General features: G+C 46.4%; 1 protein-coding gene across 2 annotated transcripts in view; it reads left to right on the top strand.

The window, feature by feature from the left end:
• The first annotated feature begins 3,662 nt into the window (after window positions 1–3,662).
• The window catches only part of PPP1R13B (protein phosphatase 1 regulatory subunit 13B), a 74,586-nt gene continuing 66,279 nt past the window's right edge, over window positions 3,663–11,969 (top strand). For both annotated transcript variants that reach the window (XM_074326816.2, XM_088797538.1), the window contains exon 1: window positions 3,663–3,904. In XM_074326816.2, the coding sequence (XP_074182917.1) occupies window positions 3,896–3,904 (9 nt within the window). In that variant the 5' untranslated portion in view covers window positions 3,663–3,895. The remainder of the gene's footprint in view (window positions 3,905–11,969) is intronic.

Here is an 11,969-nt window from a genome sequence, read left to right as displayed (position 1 = left end):
AGAGACACAGGGACGTGTGTGCACACAGAGAAAAGACCATGTGAAGAGCCAGCAAGAGGGTTGCCATCCACAAGCCAAGGAGAGAAGGCTTAGAAGAACCCAATCTAGCCCGTACCTTGATCTGGACTTCCAGACTCCAGAACTGGGAGAAATAAATGTCTGTTGTTTAAGCTGCCCAGTCTGTGCTCTTTTTTGTTATGGCAGCCCTAATAAACTAATACAGGTCTTAAGTTTTAAAAATGTTCATTTTAAATACTAATATATTCACCTGGTTCAAAAATCAAACATAGAAAGTAATAACGGCCAGATGATCAAGGTCAACATCCACGATGATACATCAAGTTGATAGTGTGTGCTCTTCATATGATGTGATGAAACTGGCATTTTATCTCTGTGGTCTTCCAAAACAAAAACAGAAACCTATTAACTTCAGTCTAATCATGAGAAAAACATCAGATAAATCTCAAGTAGGGACATTCTAGCAAACACCTAACCAGTCCTCTTCAAAATTGGCAAGGTCATAAAAAACAAAGTCTGGGAAACTCTCACAGCCCAGAGGAGCCTAAGGAGACATGATGACTCAATGCAGTGTGGTGACCTAGATTGGCCTCTGGGACAAAGGACATTGGGTAAAACTATGGAAATCTGAATAAAATGTGGGCTTTAGTTTATAACAATGATTCAATATTGGTTCATTAGTTGTAATAAATATACAACACTACTGTAAGGGGAAACAGGGTAGGATGTGGGAGTAATATCCCCATATTAGTTTATCATCTTTGCAAGCTTTCTGTAAATCTAAAACGTCCTAAAAATAAAGTTTATTTTTCAAAAGTAATAGTGGAAAGTCATACTCTGATTTCTGTCCCTTATCTACCCATTCCCACCTACAGTCATTGTTTTATTAGTATTCTGTGGATCCTTCAATAATTCCTTTATGCAAATACGAATCTATACTGATTTTCTTCCCAGATAGCCTTTTTATTTCCTTTAAAGGGCATTTCATCATTTTTAATATAAAATAGTTCAAACATACAAAGTAGAGAGAAAAACACAATGCACCTCATATACCGATCACCCATGTTCAACAATTACCAGGAACTGGCCGCGTGTTCTTCATTGATCCCTCCCATCTCGCTCTCTCTCCCTTTTGCTGAGCTTTTTAAAGCAAATTCCAGGCCCCTTACATACGAGAGTGTGCGTCTCTGAACAACCTGGACATCTTTTTCCATCACCTAAAGTCAGTATCCCACCATCAGCGGTGACTCCTGCAAGGCCGCTTGTGAATTTCAGTCTGGGTGATAGAAGACAGAAGCGCTTTGAAGGGCGGAGGTGTGTATGTGTGACCTAATTATGTCTGTGTGTGGGATGGTTTGGGCATGGATGAGGTTAGAGCAGGGAGGTCAATTATGAATGCCCTTGGTCTAGATGCCAGGTGATATGGCCTGATGCTTGGCGTTTGCAGGAGGATGGAGAGGAAGAGGACCAGGTGGAGAGCCTCCATGGCGAGCCACTGACCAGGCTGGCCTCAGATGGATGCCTGCCTGGAGGACAGAGGGGCCCTTCGTGTGAGGGTGGGGCAGCTGCCGCTGTCTGTGCCCACAGGTCCTGCAGGCAAAAGTAGGCCCCAATGGCTAAGACTCCCCTTTTCAAGGGATTGGGCTCATTTTGACCACCTCATCCCAGGTGGCACTTCTCTGCAGTGCCCTGGCAAAGCCTGTTCTTGCCTGGCTTAGTGGGCCAGCACCCACCGCTTCAGGACTCATGAATATTAGCATGTCAGAGCTGAAAGGCCCTCGGAGGTCATGGAATCTAACCCTGCTCCATTTATAGGTGGGGAAACTGAGTCTCAGAGAAGGGGTGCAAGTCCCTAGGGCCAGCCACACGGGGTCAGGCAGAACTGGAATTAGAACCTGGCTCTCTCACTTCCTGCCTAGGACCTCCCATTACCTAGAGCTTCCTCTCCTGTCCCAACCTGGCTCCCAGAAGAGATGTGTCATGAGCCAGTGATGCCCAGTGTGTATAAGTTTAAGAATCCCTGGGTGGTCCCTCTCCCAGGGACATTTGTACATTAAGCCTGCTGCTCATGACCGCATAACTACTGACAACTGCTATGTATGGAGCAGCTACCAGGTGCCACAGACTGCGCTAGGAGCTTTTCGTACATCGTGTCTGAACCTCCCCAAATCCTATGAGCCAGGCATTATTATTTCTGTACTCTGCCATTATAGAGATAGGCAAATAGAGATACAGAGAGCTGTAGCTTGTCTGAGGTCATACAGTGAGGGTTCGGTGGAGGCAGTGTCTAACTGAAAAAGTCTACACTCTCAAACACACACCGGCTCACAGACAGTGGTCTCTGAAGAGCAGGGTCGGTCCCCATGATGGGGACAGTGGTGTCTCCCTGGCCTCTCTCTTTGCTCTCCAGCTCCACCCAGCAGCCTGGAGCGTCTTAGAGGAGCAGACAGGCTACAGACAGACCCTGACCACCACTTGCTGCCTTCTTCAAAGAGCTGGGCCCTTCCCAAGGTGTTTTATGGCCTTTGGTGTTTGGGGCCATAAACAGACCTCCACGTTCCGGGCCCTCGTGGACATTTCAGTAGTGCCTGTGGAGTACATCAGTCACAGTCTCACCTCTGTCAGCGTTCAAGTGATTGGCACAGTGTGGAGGGCATAGGAAGGATACCCGCCTGCCTGGTAGCTTTTCCTAGGGTCTGCTCCGTGCCCTACCCTGGGCTCTGCACACATGGGTGGTCCTGTCCAGGTCTCTGTCACTCAGGCGCTCAGGCCAGAGGTGATGGTGTCACTGGAAAGAAGGCTGTAAGGAGAGTCCTGGAGCCTAGAGATGAGGACTGGGCCCTGTCCTCGGACGTTCAGCATTGAAGGACGCGGGCACAGGTGGGCACAGGCGTTCTAGGCCAGGAATACTGCCTGTGTGGAGGACCAAGGCAGGAGAGCTGAGACGTGCCCTGGAGCGCCCGCTGGCCCAGGGAGCAGAGCACCGATGCAGCCGCAGAAGACGCGGGGTGGGGGACAATCAGGGGCCCAAGGGACGGAAAGCGCCAGGCCCACTTGGGGGTTCACCCTGAGCAATGCGGAGCCTGGTCACATGGACGTTTCGGGGCTCACCCACGCCCCTCATACGTACGCAGCCCCTTCTCTGCAGCGCTGTGAGGCGCGGAGCGCAGGGGTCAGGCAGCGGTCAGACGCGGGCGCGCGCCGTCGCTGTGGTATGCGCCCCGCCCCAAGCCGGCCTCCGGGAGCCGGAGGTTCGAGTCCCGACCCTGATGTGACTCGCTGCAGGGCCCCGGCCTGACCCTTCCTTCTTTGGGCCTCCGTTTCGCTATGTCCGAGGCCTCTGAAAATCTGTGTTCTTGGTCCCGCGCGGCCAAGGGCCCACAGGCCGACACGTGGGGCGGGGCAGCGGCTGGGCGCCCGCAGCGCTACCGCCCCTCCCCCACGCGGGAGCGCGGACGCGCACGGGCGCGCTCGCACCTGGCCGCAGCCGAGAGTGGGGTTGGGCGGTGGGGTCGTGAAACCCCGCCCACGGCCCCGCCCACGGCCCCGCCGAGCCAATCGGAGGGGGTGGATGGCCCGGTGCGGGGCGACGCGCTGGGGGCGGGGCCTGCAGGGGCTGTGGAGAGAACCCGCGGGCGGGCGACGCGAGGCGGTCGGGCGGAGGCGGTGGCGGCAGGTCCCGGGACAGCGACGCAGCGCACCGGCGGCCGCGACAGGGCCGGCTAGGCTCCGCAGCTTGCCGCAGCCGCCGCCTCGCCGCTGAGGGCCCGAGAGCACGGCGGCGGCGCGCGGCCTGTGAGGACGGCCAGAGCGGCGGGCGCGGCGCGGCGCCGAGCGTCCTGTCAGGCGGCTGAGGGCGTCGCGGACCCGCGCCGCGATGATGCCGGTGGGTGCGGGCGGCGGCGGCTTCCTCCGCAGGCCGCGGGCCAAGCCTCTTTCCTCCTGCGGCTCCCCGCCCCCGGGGCTCGCGCGAGGCCGGGCGGGGAAGGAAGTGGCCTGGCGGGCGCGCCGGGCCCCGGCGCCCCCCGGGAGGGCAGGTGGGGGCGCACCGGGCTGTCAGCGCGGGCGGGGGTCGGGATCCCGGGGTCGGCAGTGGGGGCGGGGGCGGGGGCGGGGTCCGGGCGGGCCGCCCTGCGCCACCGGGACCCCGGCCGGCGCCCCTCAGCCACGGCCCTTCCTGCCGAGCCTCCCCGGCTGGGACGCCCGGGAGGGGAAGCAGGAGATGAAATTGGAGCCCGTCATTTTTCCATCCGTCCTGGCGGGCGGTGGACGGGGAGGCAGGGGTGTCGCTTGGCGCTCGCCCAGTTTCGGGGTCTCGCCGCGCTGCTGTGACCCGCGCCTGGAATTTGCTGGGTTCGCGTTCTCGGAGTCGGCAGTGCGGCCACCCCCGTGTGGTGTGGTGTTCCCACGCTCGAAACCCACCCTTTTCCGTAGTGCTGCCCTGATTCCGAAACCCTGTTGTGTTCAGGAGCTCACCTGGGGAATGGATTTGCAGAGCCCTGCTAGGAATTCCCTTTTATTGTGTCTTTGACGTTCGTGCGTTTTGCTTTAGTGAGTCTGGTTGTCAGTGCGCTCTGAAGGGTGAGTGAGGCTCGTTTGTGGTGGTGCCGCCTTTGTCCTGCCCTCAAGGAGGCGTCCTACCCGAAAGGCGACGCCGGTCGTTAGACTTGCCGTGCTCTCGCCGGACCCTGCCCTGCAGGCTGCATCGCAGTGGTGCCGAATTATAATTTTTCTGCTCTGGCTTTTTGGGAGGTAAATGTCATGACTTACAGGGAAGAATGTGGGACTGGTGGCAGCCAGTTGGATGTATTGGTTTTCTGATTGCCTCTATGCTAAGTAAAATTCTCAAACGCGTTTATAGTACAGTAACAAAAGCATTCTTTTAACATACAATTTCTACATTGAGAATTACACTTCAGAAGGAAAGTGCTGTTTCTCTGTGTTTTCTACTCGAACACTGTTTTTCTGCTGTGCTGCACTCAAGGACGTTTAGATTAGATTTTCCCCCCGGATCTTTCAAGTCATTTCCTGTCTCTTGATAATCTCTTCGCCCCTTTTTGAACCGATTCCAGTACATCGTGTTTGCAGAGTCTTAAGGTTTGACCTAGCTGATCCTTAAATCCTTCTTTGGCATTAGGGCTTGTTGAGTTTCTAAACATTTGGTTTTAAATGAACGATTGTCTGGTAATGGAAAGAGAATTGGATGAGCATCAGAAGGTTCAGTCAAGTACTGGTTCTCCTACTTTTTAGCTATGTGACCTTGAACAAGTCAAGGCCTTTGAGCCTGGAATTACCTCTAAAGTAGGGATGAAAACATACCGATGCTCGAGGACCGTCCCTAGGATCAAAAAGAATGTGTCCAAAGTGCCTGTCAAACAGAATGCCATGCAAATATTTATTATTGTTGAGATGGCTCTGAATTGTCAGTTTCTAATTTTAACCTCGCAAGTTAAGGCATTTGGAAACTGTTCCCTCCCTTATTCTCACTGGCTGGATTTGGAAAAGGCATTATGGTGTTTTGGAATTTTGAAAGCAGTTTGAGTTAAACCTGTAAGAGTTGATTGATGTATTATACTACATAGTATTGTAATATTGAAGGATGGCAATAGAATTTTGACTAATTTCATCATTGTATAATGTTTAATTTTAAATACCCTGTTAAGAAACTTGGCTTATATTTTTCATATGGTACGTTCAGACATTTTACCTCTATTCCTCATGGTTAGAGTTTCTAGTCACTACCTTACCAGGTTCCTTTTTAAAGAAGTTGGCTTAGCTGGATCTGGGAAATTTCATAATACTCAAAATAATCAAATACTGATTTTAAAAAAAACATTAACTATTTGAATTATTTACTATTAACTATAAACTAGTAACTATTTAAAACACACTGCTTTTGTTTTAAAATGCCTTCTGGAAATATGTTATTTCTCTTAGTCCCTCTTTGTGGCCTTTACTTTTGTATTTCCTTCTTGATCCGTAAAAATACTATTTGTAGCATTGAATCCTATCTCTATTAACAGTCAAGGTTGGCTATAAATTTAATCGAAGTTTTAAGAACATGCATGCAATTCTTACTTGATACCATCCTAAACTACATATCCAAGCTATAAATAAGATTTTCTTCCTTTATTGTATGTTTGGTGTTCATTATCATGATCAATCATCAAAGCGAGATTGGCTCATATTTTGCATAGTTTGTAGTGAGCAGCACTTCCGATAGGAGTGTAATGTGAGCTGCATAAACCCGATTTTAAATTTTCTAATAACTACATTAAAAAGGTGGTATTTTAATAATATCTTTTATTAACTTAACATGTCAAAAAATCCTATCATTTCAACATGTACTCAATATGAAAAATTTAATACATTTTATGTTTTTTCTACTAAATCATTGAAATCTGGTGTGAATCCATTGTGAATCTGGTGAAGTTTTACATTTTATAGCACATCTCAGTTCAGACTAGCACATCTCAATTGCTCAGTAACCACACGTGGTTAGTGGCTACCATATTGGGGAACACAGGTTTGGAGTATATTTTAATTTATTTGAGAATTGGTAGTCAGTGTGTAGTGTCTATGGTAACTTTTAATTGATCAGGTGGTTTACTGCACCACCCAATCTCTCAGCTGTTGGGAATAAATGGGAAAGAATCTGGCCATGTTCTCATCTGACACAATAAAGTCTTTGTAGAAGTCTTCAGTTTGCCTGTAACATAAAGTTCCATGATTGTCTTCTTTTAAACAAAGTTATATTTTGGAAAATTCCCTCATTGCAATAATGTTGAATGCTAGCATCTGTAGTCATTCACCTTTTTGTCAATGCGTGACATTTTAAAAACGTTTTCCCAAGAAACAAATGGGCTATACTTTAAAGATGATTTGTTGGCTTGTCCCTAAGATCTGGGCCTAAACGCATTTAGGCTATCCCTAACCAACTTTCATAGAAATAAGAATTTTAATAAAAATAGCCAGACTCAGCATGGAAAGGATGAAAACTGTCAGCATCATTGTTTGTGAAAGAGTGAACATTTTGCAGCTGGTAAAATACTTCATGCAGAGGTGAAATATATCTGGGGAATGGCACTAAGGACACTTTTTCCTCTTCAGAGGAATGTTAACTTGAGTAAAGGAAGTTGTATGGCTCTGGTATGTGTTTTACTTGCAAGAAACGGAGCCTGGTGGTAGTGTTTTGGTGGTGTTAGCAGTGGGACTCCTTACCTGCAGTAGACACCGCACAACGTGACTAGCTGATTCCATTTGTTTCAGTCCTGGGAGCCCTTTCAGCATATGCACTATAGGCTGTGGGTTACATTAATTTGTGCTTAATATTTAGCTCTCAATAAACAAACATTTACTTCAGATACTCACTTTCTCCCCAACAATGTAGAAACGTTTTGAGGTATTGGAATAGGTCTTTCTCTTTTTAAGCCGTCAGCTGTAATGTAATTGATAAACAACAAACTGAAAGTAGGGAGACTTAGATTCTAGTCCTCTCTTGTTAGTAACTGTGACCTTTGGACTTAATCTCTTTGGGCCTCAGTTTCCTGTTGTAAAATGAGTTGGTCCTGGTGATTATCAAGTGGTTATGGCTGGTCCTGAACTTGCTACGTAGCAGATGCTTTCGTGAAGGTCAATAATACTCCTATTGGCTACATCAGAGGTTGAGGAACCTGCCACTCTTCGCTTCGGCGGCCTTTTGGTGAGCTGGTTCACTGCCCAAGTATCTGTATGATCGAGCAGATAGGAAGAGCCCAGAAGATGTTCACTATTATTGTTAATAATTAAGTCACTTGATAGGCTTGAATTTATAGCCTAATTCAGTAAACAAAACACTGAAGAATGGAGACGTTTTTAAAACAAAAACAAAAAACTAGTTTTTTAAAAACTAAAATTACAAGCATAATGTTACCATTTTAAATAATAAAACTATTTCTAGCCTTTAGCTTGCCCAAAAAAATCATAAAGGGAAAAACAAAGTCTTGATCATACAAAGATCTGTATATAAAAGCTTTTATTATTACAGTTTTATTGAACTTAAAAATAGTCTATATGGATAATTCTTCTAAAGGCTACAGTATTAAATACAGCCATAAAGTTTTGCAGCTTTTTGACTTCCTACAATGTAATTTAGGAATAGCAGTCGGTGAATGGTGTTTGTCATTAGGTGAGAAGGCAGTGTCCCAGGTTCTGTGGTGGTGTCTCCATTCTTAGGGAGAACGGAGGCTCGCAAGGTAAGGACACTGGACTAAGGTCCCCGGCTAGCAAGTGGTAAAACAAGGTTTGAAAACACACTGTCTGACTCAAAGCCTTTGCACCAGGCGTCTGTGCCAGTCACGTAGGGGAGTTTGCTGTAGTCAAGGCATTTTGCTAAAGGGGCTAATAAATTGAGCTTGACTAAATTTTACGCCCCCCCCCCCCATGCTGGGCTCCAGTGGAGCTTAGTATTTAAAAGAATCCCAAGGTGAATTCGTTTTCATAAAATGTGATAGTTTTCATCATCTTGAAGGCCAACTCTATTTTAAATGTAAATGTGTTAAATGTATGGTTCCTTTCTCAGCCTCCTACTGTGAACAGTCTATGCAAGTGTATATGCTTAAGAGTCACTTAGGACTTTTAGCATGATAGGAACTTAAAATATCACCAAGTTATTTTATTGACGTTATATAACTGGCTGTCAGCATGCGTTGTGTGTGTGTTTGCACAGATGGTCAGTAGTTTCTCAGTGAAAGTTTGGTGGGATTGGTGCCTTGAAGTGCGGTTGCTATAGTTACTTCACAAACTATCGTTCTAGGCTGAACGGAGGATCAGGTTCTAGTATGACACTTTCTTGGCTTGATTGCTTTGTTTTATTTCTCTGCAAAGATAGCTGTATGACTGTTGTTTATATTAATTGGTAAGCAAAACCTGCTGTTACTGGATTTTGTAAGATAAAAATCTTTGCATGTGACATCATGCAGAACAATAAAAGACTGGAAAAATGAGGTAGTTTTGATTTAAATTAATAAATGACGTTCGAAATATTAAGTGTACAGTTCAGTACAGGATCTTGCTAGTGTGTCTAGAATACATGTGAACTGAAGTTTTGGCCTAATCACGAATTATGACATATGTTATGATTATAATCATCATAGCTCAGCAAATAGATGCGAAGGCCCTGTGGTAGGAACATGCCCAGCACACTGGGGAAACACCAGGAGGCCCGTATGGCTGGAGCAGACAGGATGTGAGGGGGAGAGTGGAGATGCAGTCAGAAAGGGGGCGGTGGGGGTGGGGGTGTAGGATCTCGCAGGGCCTTATAGGCTACAGTAAAGACAAGGACGCGGAGAGAGATGTCCACTGGAAGGGTGAAACACAGTGCTTTACTCATTGTATCGTAAGTAGTTCTGAGTAGCAGGCATTGCCTAGGTGACTTCACGGCAGCAGATAAGAGTGTGGGCCCTGGTGTCAGCAGGCTTGTGTGTGGATTCTGGCATCACCATTTATTGGCTCTCTGACCTGGGGTAAAGTTACTTGACTCCTCAGTTCCTTGGCTTTAAGCGGAGGATAATAATAGTAACCTTATAGGGTTGTTAGGAGGATCAGATAGATTATTACGGTGAAAGATGCCTGCTGTGCAGGAAATGCTCAATAAATATTAGATATTTGTAATAAGTTTCACTTGCTCTGGAAAGCTTCCATGATCTTTGCCTTAGCCAAATCCACCTATAGAGGCATTCAACCTGGTGGGTTTTCTTACAAAATAGAATTCACGTACCATAAAATTCACCTTTTAATGTCCACAGATCAGCAGGTTTTAATGTATTTACAAGGTTGTTTGCCATCACCACGCTCTCATTTTAGAATGTTTTGCCTGGTGTGTCTTTGCAGCACTTGGCATAGTTGCAGTCTTAAACATTTGTTTGTGTGACTGATTAATGTCTGTTTCTTGTCCTGACTGTAATTTTCGTGAGGGCAGGAGCTGTCTCTTTATTTGCCACTGACTGGCTACGTAGTTGGTGTTCAATGATAGTTAGTTGAATGAAGATATGATATTGAAAGTAGTGTTGGACCCCATTTTGAAGAGGTGTGTGTGTTTGCTGTAACAGGGTTCACATATGATCCTGTGGATGATTAGAAACCACCAAACAAAAAAAACAAAAACAAAAAAGGAAACCACCAAACTTTTTTTTTTTTTTTAATTGGGGAATAGTGGGGGAAACAGTGTGTTTTTCTAGGACCCATTAGCTCCATGTTAAGTCATTCCTTTTTAATCTAGTTGTGGGGGGCGCAGCTCAGCTCCAAGTCAATTCGTTGTTTTCAATCTTGTTGTGGAGGACGAAGCTCACTGGTGCATGTGGGAATTGAACCGGCAACCTGGGTGTTATGAACATGGCACACTAACTACTGAGCAAGCTGGCCGCCCACCAGCGACTCAGCTCCAAGCTCAAGCTGTTGTTTCTCACTGGCCCATGTGGGAATCGAACCGGTGACCTTGGTGTCATGAGCACTGCCCTCCAACCACTGAGCCAACCGGCCACCCCCACCAAACATTTTTAAAATGTGGAGTGATACAGTCGAATTTGTGTGAAAGAGAATTCTGGCACCACGGGAGAATAGACTGTGGAGTGAGGGAAACAGAAAAGGAAACAGGAAGAGCAATTAGGAGACCAGTTGGTGCCAGCGGGACTTGACCTGAAGAAGAGAAAGATCCAGTCAGTAGGAGCTCACATAGATCTGATGGAGTGAGTGTGAGTGTGAGTGATAATGTGTGTGTGTGCGCACACATGAGCAAGTGTGATGGCTCGCATGTGTGTGTACATGTGAGTGTGTGTACCCATGTGTAAGGTGTTTATGATTGAGAGAGAGGAAGGAAGTGCAGTGGCTGGAGCTGAGGATAACAAGTTTATTGCTTCAGCAGCCAGGCTTGTTTTTCCTTTCACTAAGAGAGAACACTTAAGAAGGAATAGATTTAGAGGGCTCTAGGGAAGAATGAGTTTATTTTATCTCTGTTGAGCTTGAGATACCTGCTGTATCCAGAAAGACATTACTATGAAATCTTAGGGTAAAATAAACACGTCAAAAAAAAATAATTTGTCCTATATTAAGTGGTTTTTAATGTGTTTTTGGCGTTTTAGATTGCTGCCTGGGAATCTGTGGCACACCACACACGTCATCTTTTGTGTTGTGAGTTTGCCTGTCAGCCCCACCCGAGCTCCCACTAGACCAAGCTTCCCTGGGCAGGGGCTGGCCAGGGCCTCCCTCCCCCATGTCTGTTCCCAGCACCGGGCGGACTTTATATGCACACCTTTATAGCAGTGTAATCTGTGTTTCTGCATTGATAGTTTGTTTTGCTTTTTACTCTATTGCATGTTTATATTTCTATCTAATAGCAGTCTTGAAAATACTATCAGTAAATAATGGTTAACCTCACAAATGATCAAGGTATAGACAGATTTTTGTGGTAGAACTAGAAATGAGAAGTGAGGTTCAGTTAAATGTGAAGAAAGATGAAATAAAATTTGACAATTTTAGGATTAACAGGAAAAAACACCCCTACAGTAGGAACAAAGGTATTTTATGATAGGAAATACAAATGTGAAATGATATAGCATAGTGGTTATCAGCTCAGACTCTGGAGCCAAGACTGGTTTCAGATTCTAGCTTTGCCACTTACTAACTCTGTGACCTTGGACAAATTATTTAACCACTTTGTGCCTTATTTTCCTCTTTAAAATGGGTTTAATAACAGTATATTTCAAAACGCTGTTGTGAGGACTGTCAAGTGCTTAGAACATTCTGTTAAGATATGGAATAAGCAGTCAATAAGTGTCTGCTCTTCTTAAGTTTTGTCCGGCAGCCGTAAGGCTTCAGGCAGATGGGATTCAGTTGGAAAAGGCTCGTGAGTGCACTTGGTCCCCCTGAGGTACGGATGCTCTGTCCTGCAGGCTGAGAGGACTCGGGGGTGATGG

The sequence above is a fragment of the Rhinolophus sinicus genome, chromosome 3, assembly GCF_057876585.1.
Source record: "Rhinolophus sinicus isolate RSI-liver-muscle chromosome 3, RSI-T2T, whole genome shotgun sequence".
NCBI classification, from domain to species: Eukaryota; Metazoa; Chordata; class Mammalia; order Chiroptera; family Rhinolophidae; genus Rhinolophus; species Rhinolophus sinicus.
This window is presented reverse-complemented; position numbering and strand designations above follow the sequence as displayed.